Below are 12,461 nucleotides of genomic sequence, written 5' to 3' on the forward strand. Positions count from 1 at the left end.
AGTTCCAATTTTGCCAGAAGCCAACTAACCCACCAGTAAGTTTTTTGACTGTGGGAGGAAACTGGAGCACCCGGAGGAAACCCGTGGCGGGGGGGAACATACAAACTCCACACAGATAGCACCCCGGATCCAGAATAAACCATGCCATGGAATAGCTGTTTGAGACGTGCAATCTTCCAGCCACAGCTGAGATCCTTCTTGCATGCAAATGTAGCACTTTCCCATCTTTCTAGTCTCTCATCACTGGGTTACTCTTATTGTCACATTATAGAGTTTTGCAGACGCCAATGGGGAAGTTGTTTTCTCTGTGTGATGGCAGGCTGGTTTGTTATTGTTTTACTTGGAAAGCTCAAGTTTCATACTCGCAGTGCAAATACCCTAAGAGAACTTATCAGGCAAAACAAACACACCCTCTCCTGTTGTACATCCTTCGTGGTGAAAGAATGCATGTTTTGCTGATGGCGCATTTAAGAGACAACTTCCACATTATCATCTGTCATATGATTAATGTAGAGGTGGATTTATGATTATTAGGTTTGTGAGGACACTAGTATTTTAGGAAATTGGACTGTAGAAAAATAAAAAATATATAAAGAACCTTGCATGTTCTCTGTTTTGGATCATCCTAACACACACATTTGCCAATAGTACCAAGTTAGGGGGCTGTGACTTAAATAAATCATGCTCTTCATGAATTAGTGTCATTTAGAGTTTGTGGAAACCACAGATTTTTTTTTGTATTCTTTACCTTTAATGTTTGCTCTGCGTGTCCATAGATTATCCAGGCACACAACCAGCTGCCTCCTTTCAAGGTAACAAAGTCATGGCAAGAACATCACACAACTCCATTAACCTGCCAATGTCTTCCTGTAGGTGCGCTACCTGAAGATTATTGAGAAGAGTGGGTACCAGGCCCTGCCGTGGGTACGATACATCACCCAGAATGGAGGTAAGACTTGATCCAGAGACAAGAACCGCCCAGTGTCACTCACACTGTTACCTTTGGCTCACTCCTCCTTTAGAAAAGAGATCAGTCTTTAAGCAGAAGTTTGCAGTCCTGGGTTCAGTGCATTTTTCAACTGTGGAACCCATGGAATTAAGTGGTCTTAACTAATCGTTACGTCTGTAAACCATCCATCCATCCATCCATCCATGTTTATAATTTACTTATCCAGTACAACGTTGTGGAGGAGCCGGGGCCTGTCCCAGTAAGCAACAAGCACAAGCTGGGATAGACCCTGGATAGAGCACCAGAGTGTCGCAGGGCCACACACAGACACAAACACACATGCTCACACCAGAGGGAATTTTCCCAGAAGCCTATTTGCCTACCAGTGCATCTTGGGACTGCGGGAGGAAACCCACATGAACCTGGGAAAAACGTACAAAGTCTACACACCTAGAGCACCCCAGGAACTGACATCCTTCAACTGCGTGTGCCTCTTGTGCTTATGAACGTGTTTATGCCAATCAATTCAAGATTCATGTACATTTAACCGGATTGACCTGGCTTGATTTCTGAAGCCTCTCCACAGCGCACTGTCTCTGATAACAGTGCATCTTGCTGTGTTGGGGAAGGAAGGAAGCCACAGTCAGCAATGTTGTTTTTGGCTTCCATTGTCCATTTGTCTTGCCCAGAATAAATGGCTCTTGCATGAAAAATGCACCTAAATAAATCACAGGCTGTGTGGATGAGGCCAGTTCATGAAATACTCTTGATATCAGCTAGAGGAAAGTATAAATCTCAGAAGATCCATACGGAGTTTTTCTGTTTGGGTGCTAGTTTGGTGCATGCTGAATGTGCCAAGTCAGGCCGGTTTTAGAATTTGGGTTTGTCTTGTTTGGTTTGGCTTACAAAACCTGGAAATGGCATTTTTTTTTTCCCCAGGTAGGGTTTTGTTTTTGAATGAGTTTCTTTAATAAAAACATAAAAGAAATACCCACACTCTTAAGACTTTGAAAAAATGGTGTGCGCTTGAGAGAACTAGATAGCTTCTGTTGAAGTAAATTACTGTTGTCTGTCAGGTGGAATTAGAGGAAAAAAAAACGCAACACACAACATTGAATCAAGACATTGGAGACACTCACAACCAGTCATTACCTTTTTCACAACAAAAGAATGAATCCTTTGAAGGAGAAAGAATCTCACGTAAGAGTTTCAAGCCCGGGGTTGTGAACTGACTGCCGCAGAGTAATGTCTTCATGGGAATCCTGTGCCAGAAATCCTGAACTCTGCAGTGTGGGGTTAGAAGATGACTAATGGTAGTAGCCCAAAGGGATTCTGCAAGTATGTGTTTTCTTGAAAATGCTTTTGTTGCTTTTTGTGTTCATGCCTTGGCAAATGTGCTTAAAGACAGAACAGTTTAAAGGGGGGACTGGAATGTGGGCTGGGGTAAGGTGGGATCGTGTTAAAAAGAGACTGTACTGGTTTTATTTACTGGATTTTGCCCATCGATAAATGTGGGTTAATCGCAATAGACTGGTGCACAATAGGAGAGCTGACAATCCCTATTCTTAGAGCTCATTCAGCAGTATCCTTAAGGAATGGATAGTTCTTTGTTGGGGAGGGATACAGTGTGAAATAAAGAATACTGCAGCAGATTTTTATTGAGCTACAGCCATTGCACAATGAAAAGAAACGAAGGACACCTAAGACAACCAAAATGGTGGAACTTTCCAGCAAGAGGCGATAATCTGTAAGGTTAAACAGATGGGTTCTTGTTGAGGGATGATTCTGACAACACAGGAAATAATAAGGGGATAATTAGAAGGTAAATAATTAGAAGGCAGGAGTAGGAATTCGTGGAACCGCACCGTTTGACAATAGTGCCAGTTTTCTCTGGGATTATTGAGATGCCGGTTTGCAGTTCACAACAAAATATGTATTAAAAAGTAACAGTATCTCATCTGGAAGCCTCCGATTTAAACGCGCCTGTTTCCTGAATGCAGGCTTTTGGTGAAGCCAGTCTCCCCGCAGCACAGGTCAGGACAGACCGAGTTAAACACGAAGAGCCCGACTGACTCCAGATAATGCCAGTACTTCACGAGCCCGGTGCAGGCCTTTAGCCGGGCTGCAGCCTTTAAGTGGCTCCTTGCGGCTCAAGCTTCTCCTTCGTGGAAGCGCTAAGTAGAGAAGGCCGCTGGTTTCTCCCACACGTCGGCGGCAGGAGCTTTTCGGCAGTTCAGCGTTTTCTTTCCGTGAAGTTAAGCGCTAGTGGGTTCCACGTTGGCGAGTACTCTTGCACAGTCGGAGGGATGGGACAGGAGGGATGCCACAGGAAGCCTTTCGTCAGCTCTCGCCCGTGGTGAGAGAGGTGTCGGTCCCTGGTTTCGTCCAGGTTTGAGCTGATGGGCCGCTCCATTCCCCATTCTCTCTGGCTCGCCCTGAGCCGTTATTCCAAGCGATTCCTATTCTCCGAGAGCCTCCCTCTGCTCCCTGCCTACATCTCTGGGGTTTCAGCTGTGCAAGGTTTAGACTTAGTTGGAATTTGTTTCTTCTCCAAACACAAAATCCCTCTGTAAACCCGAATGGAGAAATTCAAAGCACTAGGAACGATGTCCTGTACTTGGGGTTGTAGAGCTATGTGTGTACATTAAAAGGCATTAAAACCGCAACAAATGAGTATTGGAACCAATGGTATTTGTTGCGTTATTAATGGCTTTCAGTACGTTTTTAAGTTTCATTGTTTGCGTGTTGTTCTGATGCTGCCTTGCTCTTTTGCTTTAATATGAAACATCGGAAAAACATACAATGTACCGCGAAGCTTTTTGAAGAATTAGGAATCGGCCTTGTGTCTTATGTCTGCTGCCATGGTGGCACCACAGCTGCACCACACTCCTTGAGCATGCCCCCCTGGCAGTGCCATTCACCCATCGGAACCAGCAAGCTCCACGGTGCCATGGTGCGAGGAGACGTGTCTCTCGCTGGCATCAATCAAGGCCAGCGATTCCTTTTGGGGTAGCTCTGGCACAGCCAGCCACTTTCTATATGTCACCCATTCCTGGCGATTCTCAGACACTTCCATGCCACTGCTTCGACAGTCCCAGTCTCTGTCACCAGCCGCTGCAAAAAGCTCGAATCGGGAACATCTGAAAAGGTGCTCTCCTGGCTCCTCAACTGCTTTTTCTGTTGGAGCCAGGAGAGAGCCTATCGCATTCATTTTTAAAAAGTGATGTGGTATTTATAACCATTTCTATTAGGCCTCCCTGTGCTTCAGGAACATATGATAGAACTGTGGTCTAATAAACAAACCACTGACTGTATTTCCTAAAAGCTGTACAACATCTCGCATTAAACAGAAGGTCTCTTCACCAGTGAGACTGGTGAAATACAAGCTCGAAAAGGAAAGCTGAAATTAGTTCATGTTTCTAAAAAAAACCTTGTCCCGCAATCAAAAATCAAAGCTTACATGATGAGTGATGTGTCGGCTGTATCTCTTCAGCTGGACTTATTTTTTTTCTGGTTTTGGAGGAGCACACACAAGACTTAATTAAAAAAAAATACCTTGAAAACAGACAAGTGTTAAAAATAGGCATGCCATTTTCTACAGACGTCCATTTACACAAACCTAGCAATAAAAAAAAAATATATAAAAAACAGTCCTCTTCTGGTTTGTTAATGTGTAGGTTCGTTAGGCCACTTAAAAAGATTCGTCAGATTTGCAGAAAGGTTTTTTTTTTTTTTTTACTGCTGCTGTTGTTGTCGCAGTGTCCTCCCACTGCAATTACACGCTGGGCTCCGAGATGGGAGCGCTGTGTGCGCATGTAGCAAGTGTGGGGTCTAAGCGTGGGTCTGTGACGCCACTCCTAGGCTCTGTGGTTTCTCTGTATTCCACTGGAGCTTTCTTGTGGACTGTGGAAATCTGATGACATGATGTCTCCTGTGTCACTGCAGCATGGCTTGCCAGTCTTGAGTCAGCACATTTTCCGTGCTGCACTTTAGCAAATTACTGTACCCAGTGCACTGCTGCACTCTTGGAGTATTTAAGGCCCTCACATTTAGGGAATCGGGCTCAAATTAGAGACCTCCCCACTGTGTGTGTGTGTTTAATACCACCTAGCAATTATATACTTTTGGGTTTTTAAACGCTGCTCCTTTTTAATGTTAACATCTCCCCAGTCTTTCAGGAAACCAGCCTGCTGTTTGAAGGGGCCAGGCGACATTGTTCTTGTGGTCTAATTTTATCTGTTCATTGCAAACAGACGCAGCTGTGCCTTTTTTTTGTTCTATACCCTCTTTGCTCCAGTTCTAGTAACAGATCTATAGACGCTGTGGCTGAGCTACATGTATACATGCAGACTTGAGGTTGTTCATACAATATTCCATTTAGACTGACTTTTCAATCCAAAATGTTGACGAGATAAGATCCTTTGTTGTCGCACAAACTCAGAAACTAGTGGTGTCTCAAACACGGCTACATATTGTATTATTCATGGAATTGAATGGACTTCTTCACTATGTGGTCTGAGCCACGCTGGGATTATCTAAGCAAAGAAAACGTTCCGTTGTAGCAGGTCTGGCCCCACGGGCAGAGTAGATTCTTGAAAGACTTATAGGGCCCAGCAGCAACTGCGATAAGGTGGTGTGAACTTGTTTGTGCCTTAAAAATTCTTTGGACTTCCCATCAGCAAAGAGCAATAGAGCCAAGGACTAGGGCTGTTTCTACTGCTGTTGTCAGAAATCTGTGTGCACAATGTGAAGCTCAGCTGTTAAGATAAGTACTGCGGCAGACCATATGCAAGATTGTGTTTTCCTGAATTCATGTAAAACCCAACAACATTTACTAAGCCTCTGCTATAGCATCATAATTTCACATTGCCAGGCCTGGCTGCGAAACAAAACTCCTGAAAAGACGGACACCGTGCCTTTGCATCCTTTCCTCATTACACCTTTGACTGCAGTTACAGTCGAGGAATTATGAATCAGTTTCATGAATCACCCCTTGAAGCAAGACACCTGATAACTTCATGAATTCCCATTTTATTTCCAACCGGGTGCGTTTTTCCGCTAAAAGATGATCTTTTGGTGACAAAATAGATTAGACCAGTGTACAGTGTTATTAAAGCAAGTGGAAACAACAGGTTTCCTCATGAATCATGCACAGAATTCCATCTCAACTTACCTGTGAGCTTGTTGGATAATAAGGTCTCTGCAGCTGTTTCCCCAAGGACTGGACTACTTTTCTCATCAGGCCAAGAGCCCCCCCCCTCCCTCCTCCCCCCATCGTTGCCCATAGCAACCATACAAATATGATTCCACTATAGGCTTTGCACTTAATTGTTCTTAATATGGAAATGATTTAAATGCAAATTAAAAACAGACGTTTTAGGGCTCAGGAGGAAGATCGTTCCATTCTATATAGAAAATCATCGTATTCCACACCACCCTGTTTTCAGCCTTTTGTTTCCATGACAAAAACTTTCTCCAGTGTGTGGGCAGTGTGTTGTGGTTATGAGGCGCTCCGACTGTGACCCTGGGGTGCTGTCCAGGGTCGAGCCTGGATTTTCTTTCCTTCCTTTCCAGGCTCCTGCTCTCAAGTGATGTGTTAAATCAGCAGCATTTGACATTGTGCTCCTTCAGGGCATGAGAGAGCTTGGGAGATCTCAGGTTTCCACTGACGCGGGGAACGGTGGATAACTGCATCGTACGAGGAGTAAGGCCCAGGCTGCTGTTTTTATTATCACAGCTCTTGCAGGGCTTTCTCAAGCACTTCTGGCTGTGCGATTGGGGAACACAACTTGTGAAAACAATAAGCTGTTTTTAACAACTAATTTGAAGCTACCTGTGCAGGACAAATGTCCCTTTTTTTAACCAGAGAGTGCAGCTGGGGAGACCTCAATACCATCACCCACTCTGAAATTCATTCTCAAGCATGTCATAACTTCAGCTTTGCTCAGATGATCTCCTAAGAGGATAGTTTTCCTCTTCCGGGAGCAGTCTGGATCATCCCTGGCAAGAAAGGGTTAATTTAATTCCAAATAGGCAGAAGTGTTTCAGTGTCCCTGGGGCGGGGGTAGGATTTTTCCCCTGTCTTGATGGAAATGGCTTCTTTTCACTGTGCAGGCCCGGCAGCTGGAGGCTGGTACAGTATTTTTGTTTTTGCCGTGTCTTAACTAGGACACCGAGATCTTGCCAGCAGGGATCTGTTTTGGGGCCCGTGACCTGCGACTGGTCTGTGGCCAGCGTCGCTGACGGAGAAAAGCCGGCACAGGAACACAGGCCTCTGCAGGGAGGGAGAAGCTGTAATTGCGAGTTGTCGTGAGTTTTACTGCTCCCTGGCAGCACCCTTGGCCACCCTCCCAGACTGCCTCTGGTGTGATTGGGCCCTGTGTGATAGATCAGAGAGGGCGGTGTGCGTTCAAAGACATGGAGCTGTAAATCAGCTCTTGGCCTGTTCCTTGCTGCAACACGGGCTGCTAAAAAGCCGACTCAAGCAAAAATCAGAAAGTACGACACTCGAACCAGTTATGTTTGTGGAGGAGGATTGATCCTGGGATGAAACAGCTGATAAACATTCTGCTTTTCGGGCAGAATAATGTCCTTTCTTCTGCAGTATTTAGGTACTGTTCTCAACCCGGTATCAATTAGTTTTTGCTTAAGGTGCTCAGCCGCCTGTTTCGGCAATAATTGTGTTCCATTGGAGTTCACATCTTTGATCCCTTGATGTAAAGGTTTTTTTATTCTGTTACTGTCTTGATCCTTTTCACACTACCTGTGTCATGTGCAAAGGGGTTGTTGGCTTAAAAAGGAAAGAACCATTTACACACGACAAACGTTGAGATCTGTGCGCTCTTGTGCGAATTTATATGATAAGTGGGCAATCCTTAATCGCAGAGTTCCTTGGTTGGTTAACATCTCAGTTGCAAAAATTAGGCAACAATTAAGCAATCGTCCAGATCCGTTCAAAGAAAAACATGCAGCACTGGAAAAATGCGGCTTTTCCTGAAATCGTGTAATACAGGAAGGGGAAACAGCATTTCTGCTTGAGTGTAGTAGGACACGTGATGCCACTGTCGGGTTAACAGCCATGCTGTTCTGGTGCTTTGCTGGGTGTAAACAGTGGTGATAAGTTGTGCCTTTGTTGAGCTTTGATTTAAAATTTCAATCCCCATTTCCGACTGTTTAAAAGTGTTTTTCTATCCTAACTGAATGGCTAAACTAAATTTTTTTTTTTGCTCTAAAAATTATCCATGCTTTTCTTACAACTGCTTTTAAATTATTTGGTATGAAATCTGAATAAACAGCTCTTCTTTTTTCCCTGGTTCCTGACTTACTAATGTAATCAAATATCGTCTTTTTTTGTCTTCTAGACTACCAGCTGAGAACACAGTAGAAGGAGCCCCAGTTGGACACCCAGAAGATTCCAGCTATTTCTTTACTGTACATTTGCAAGAAATATTTGTTGTATTTGTGGCACAGACCTCTAGTGTCTTTATTTTAGTATATTAACATTTCAGTCTTTCCAATCCCCAAGCTGAAGGGTAACCTCATTCGGAGACAAGTAACTCTGTCACCTCTGTTGCAGATACCATTTCAGTAGTGTTGTTCTAGAAATTTGTTACATTTGCAAGAAACATCTTTAGTTTATATAGTTCATAAAATCTCAGCAAACTGAATTAGCATGCCTAAATTATGGCACATAGGCATGATTTTTAAAATTATGGTCAAAGTAGGTTGTTTAAAAACAGGCAAAGCTTTAGGTTATTTAAATTAAGATATTGCCTTTTTCCCCTGAATGCACTGGGGGAAATAACTGTGAAGGTATTCTGTTTAAAGAAGTTGTAACATTGTTTAATAGGTCCATCAAAGCTTCAGTAGAATCTTATTTTTTTCACAGCCTGACCAATGTGCCTGAAGGAGTAAAGGCTGTGAGTTGTTGCATTGTGGACAAGACTGTTGTGTAAACTGTAAGATTTCTTTTTCTACCACAACCTCTCTATTTCTTTGTCCAGGAGGTCACGTTTCATAGGTAGGTCAGTTTGTTACCGGGCATGAACTAGAAAACAGGGAAATCTGAACAAATGCCAACAGACTTAATGATTTTTCGTAGTTCAAAATGACGGGGTTAAGCAGCCTGTTCAGTTACAAACCGAAGTATTCATGATTATTTGAAAATGTCTCTTCTCCATTTCTTGTACTGTAGGTTTATTGTTGCAGTATTAGTAACTGTTATGACGAAACAATGACCAAATTGCTGCATTAGGTATCAGTGTGATGTTTGTTTGGAATTAGTTACGTGAAGAGGGGTTCCTCAGGTGTACATTTTGAGAACTGCAGCGCTAAGACTGCCCCCTAGTGATAGCTGTAAAAAGACTGAAAAGGTCTACAAATAAACAACCCTCATCTGTGCTCTGTTACATGATTGAATGAATGATTTGCTTAAATGTTTTAGATTTTATCCCAGGCCTTGTCCAGCAGATGTTCTGAAGGTGAACCACAGACTCTGTAAATTGATTAATGGCCTTTAAAGTATATATATATGCAGTTGTGAAAATAATTAGTTCCCTTACTTGCTTAAGCATTTAGATGGAGGTCTTGCAGCTTTTAGGAAGGCTGAATCCCCAGTGGAGTTCTTTGGAACTTTAAATGTTTGAGAACAATGTGTGTTTATAAGTATGGAGATCTGATGTTCTTCAGCAAATGTTTTTATGAAACTGCAAAGGGTTTTGAAATAGAATACTTCATCTGTGGTCAGCTACAAATTACTGCGAACCTTTTTAAAAGGTAAGTGCAACTGAAATGTTTACTGAACAGTGTTACAGTTCCAGTGTATGAATCTCTTCTTTGCCTTGCTGATTCAACGTACAGAAAGAGTTGATGCGGTACAGTGCTAATCTTTTTTTCAACGCTTATTGACTCTTCTGTTAGATTTTCATTTTCATTTTTTCCTTTCGAGTGGTTACTGGTTGTCCCTGAAGATGGTGTAGCCCAGATGTATGTGGGAGGAACTGTTATGCTTGCTGTATAGCTGTAATGGTACTTCTATATAAAACCAAGATCAACACATTAAAACGCTGCATTAAAACACCTGTAAGAGGATCTCATATGATTAAAGGGGAACTTCTAAGGCATGTTTCTCAAATCTCTTGGCAGCAGAGCTATGCCAGATGAAAGGTTAAGGTTACAAGTGTTTTGTTTTATGTTTGTAATCATTTCCTTCTATTGTTTTTACTCTTATAGTGACAACTACTGACCACAGACTGGCACAGAATGCTTGATTTCAATTAAACAGGAAATGCTCTCAATTCTGAGTGCGCCCTAAGGAACAACTTCATCTCTGCAAAGTGCAGAGCTCTTTAAACCATGGCAGACAAAACAAAAATTGATAGTAACAACGGGTCATTCACACTCCTCACTTGCTGCTATACTGTAGGTGTTGTGTTTAGACCCCCAGTAAATAGTTCTGCTGCTCTAGAGGATTAGGAAAGTCTGAAATCCATCACTTGCAAAGCAAATTCTGAAACCAACAACCTCTTAAGTCTAGTTGATTATTTAAGAATAGGGTGTAATGCTAAAAAACCCTTCATTGGGGGGGAAACTTACCGATTCTTAGGACAGTAGTTCTCCTATATCTCCCTGGCATTCCTTTTAATCTTTATATAGCATAGGCCTGATTTTTTGCGTAGCCATTACCATTGCCATATTGGAAGCTTTTTGTGTATAAATTGAATTATTTGTTCTCTGAATGGCCTGGATGCATCTCAGTCTCAGTCCGTGTCTCTCAGCTGCTCGTGCCTGGGGGAGGGGGGGGGGCAAGTTTAGGGCAATTGTTCCTCCTGGCTCCAGTTGCAGTGATGCAGCTCCTTTGTCATTTCTTGTTTGCCATCAGTACATTGTTAAATCATAAAATACTGAGCACCCCCCCCCCCCTTGAATGTAAGCATTTAATTAAAGTGGTGTATATTGTAAATGCCTCCAGTCAGCCTTTCATGTTTCATTAGACACTTGGGTGAAATAAGATGTTTTTGCCCCCGTTGACTTCTGTTCCTAAGGGAGTCGCCTGGAGAAAGTTTGCGCTCTGAGCCAGGCGCGGCCCTGCGTGCCGTTTAGAGATTGTTTTCCAATTAGCGTAGGTGGGTTCAGCGCGGAACGTCAGGACTGGTGGTGCGAACTGTGTGCCTTCAGGTTTGATTTGATTAAAATGTGGTTTTTCATTGGGGAGAAAGGCGAAAGCTGATTTAAAAAAAAAAAGAGGAGCATGAGATCATTGCCTAAATGCACAGCACATACATGTCGGAGCTGAAGAGGCATTTCTGCATCTCCGTGCCGAGCTTTGATTTTGAGAAAGCATGGAAAGTTGTCGGTTTTGAAAAGCAACGACAGCGATGGAGGCAATGCTGATGTAAGGGATAGAAATATAATGTCGCCTATTTAGGGTAAAATGTAAAACATGAGAACAGAGCTCAAATCAGGAAGCCCCAGCTCATTTTTCACTCGAGAGGAAAAAAAAAACCAGTCTGCGTGAGCCTTGAATCCCCTCCCTGTGGGCTATTTTCGAACCGGTGCTCTGTGAACGGCGGCGCTGGCTCAGGGGCTTGTGATGTCACCCGCACATTGATGCAGAGGACTTGGGAAATGAGCTGGGAATGTGCAGAGGAAGTGATTCAAAGGGGAACAGGCTCGGCGCTGAGCTCTGCCACTGGCTCCTCTGGAGCGGGTTCCTGAGGGAGGGAATCGCCGGGCTCCGTCATTGTTCCCGCGCGCCAACAGCGTCCCCTAATTAGGTAAACCTTCGATTGCAGGGACCCCCCGCGCCAGCTGGGAGCCCGTGACTGAGAGTTCCCAAACATCACGTCATGCACTCGAAACAATGGAGCGCCGAGTGTGATCTAATTTAGTTTTATGTTTTAAATCAGACGCCTTCCCCCCCCCCCCCCCCCCCAGCTTCGTCTCCTTCTCATGTTAATCTCACGCTGTGAACATCCCAGGCTGTCTTATATCATTCCTTAAGTAGTTTCACAGGTAGGCTGGTAAGCTGATAAAAGTAAACCAACACAATGTGCTGGGTTTTGGCTCAGGCCTTCCCTTCCCATCCTCCTTCAAAGACGAGGAACACAAGAACAGAGCATACTGGCTCGTACTTTGCCTCATTTTTAAATTAGATTTGTTTATTTTTTCAAACTGGGTGCATTTCATTGGAAAAATCACTCAGAGCTGGAACTCTAATCATCCTACCATTTCCTAAGGCTTGTATAATCTGCACCCAATTTTGGACTAATCAAAGCTGGCTTTTTGTTAAGTGCGGGGGGGGAGTGTGTTTAGTTATAAAAATAAATTGACATTTGTACTGGTTTCAATGGAACCACATCAGTTAAAATGCCTCAGATCTCTGTCTTGAGGAATGATCAGAGCCAACAATGGGACTTAATTTTTTACCCAGTAAAACACACTCTCCCTGGAATGCACGTCTCTTACTGCAAAGAGCTTGAATTCTGAAATATTGAAACAAACTGAGACTTTT

At 43.3% G+C, this 12,461-nt stretch overlaps 1 protein-coding gene across 2 annotated transcripts in view; it reads left to right on the forward strand.

The window, feature by feature from the left end:
* The window catches only part of LOC148813862 (AP-1 complex subunit mu-1), a 30,945-nt gene extending 20,035 nt beyond the window's left edge, over positions 1–10,910 (forward strand). For both annotated transcript variants that reach the window (XM_088907452.1, XM_088907454.1), the window contains exons 11-12: positions 874–949; positions 8,311–10,910. In XM_088907452.1, coding sequence (XP_088763578.1) covers positions 874–949; positions 8,311–8,333 — 99 coding nt within the window. In that variant the 3' untranslated portion in view covers positions 8,334–10,910. The remainder of the gene's footprint in view (positions 1–873; positions 950–8,310) is intronic.
* Positions 10,911–12,461: the final 1,551 nt, after the last annotated feature.

This window comes from Atractosteus spatula, chromosome 28, assembly GCF_055471065.1.
Source record: "Atractosteus spatula isolate fAtrSpa1 chromosome 28, fAtrSpa1.hap1, whole genome shotgun sequence".
Classification (NCBI taxonomy): Eukaryota; Metazoa; Chordata; class Actinopteri; order Semionotiformes; family Lepisosteidae; genus Atractosteus; species Atractosteus spatula.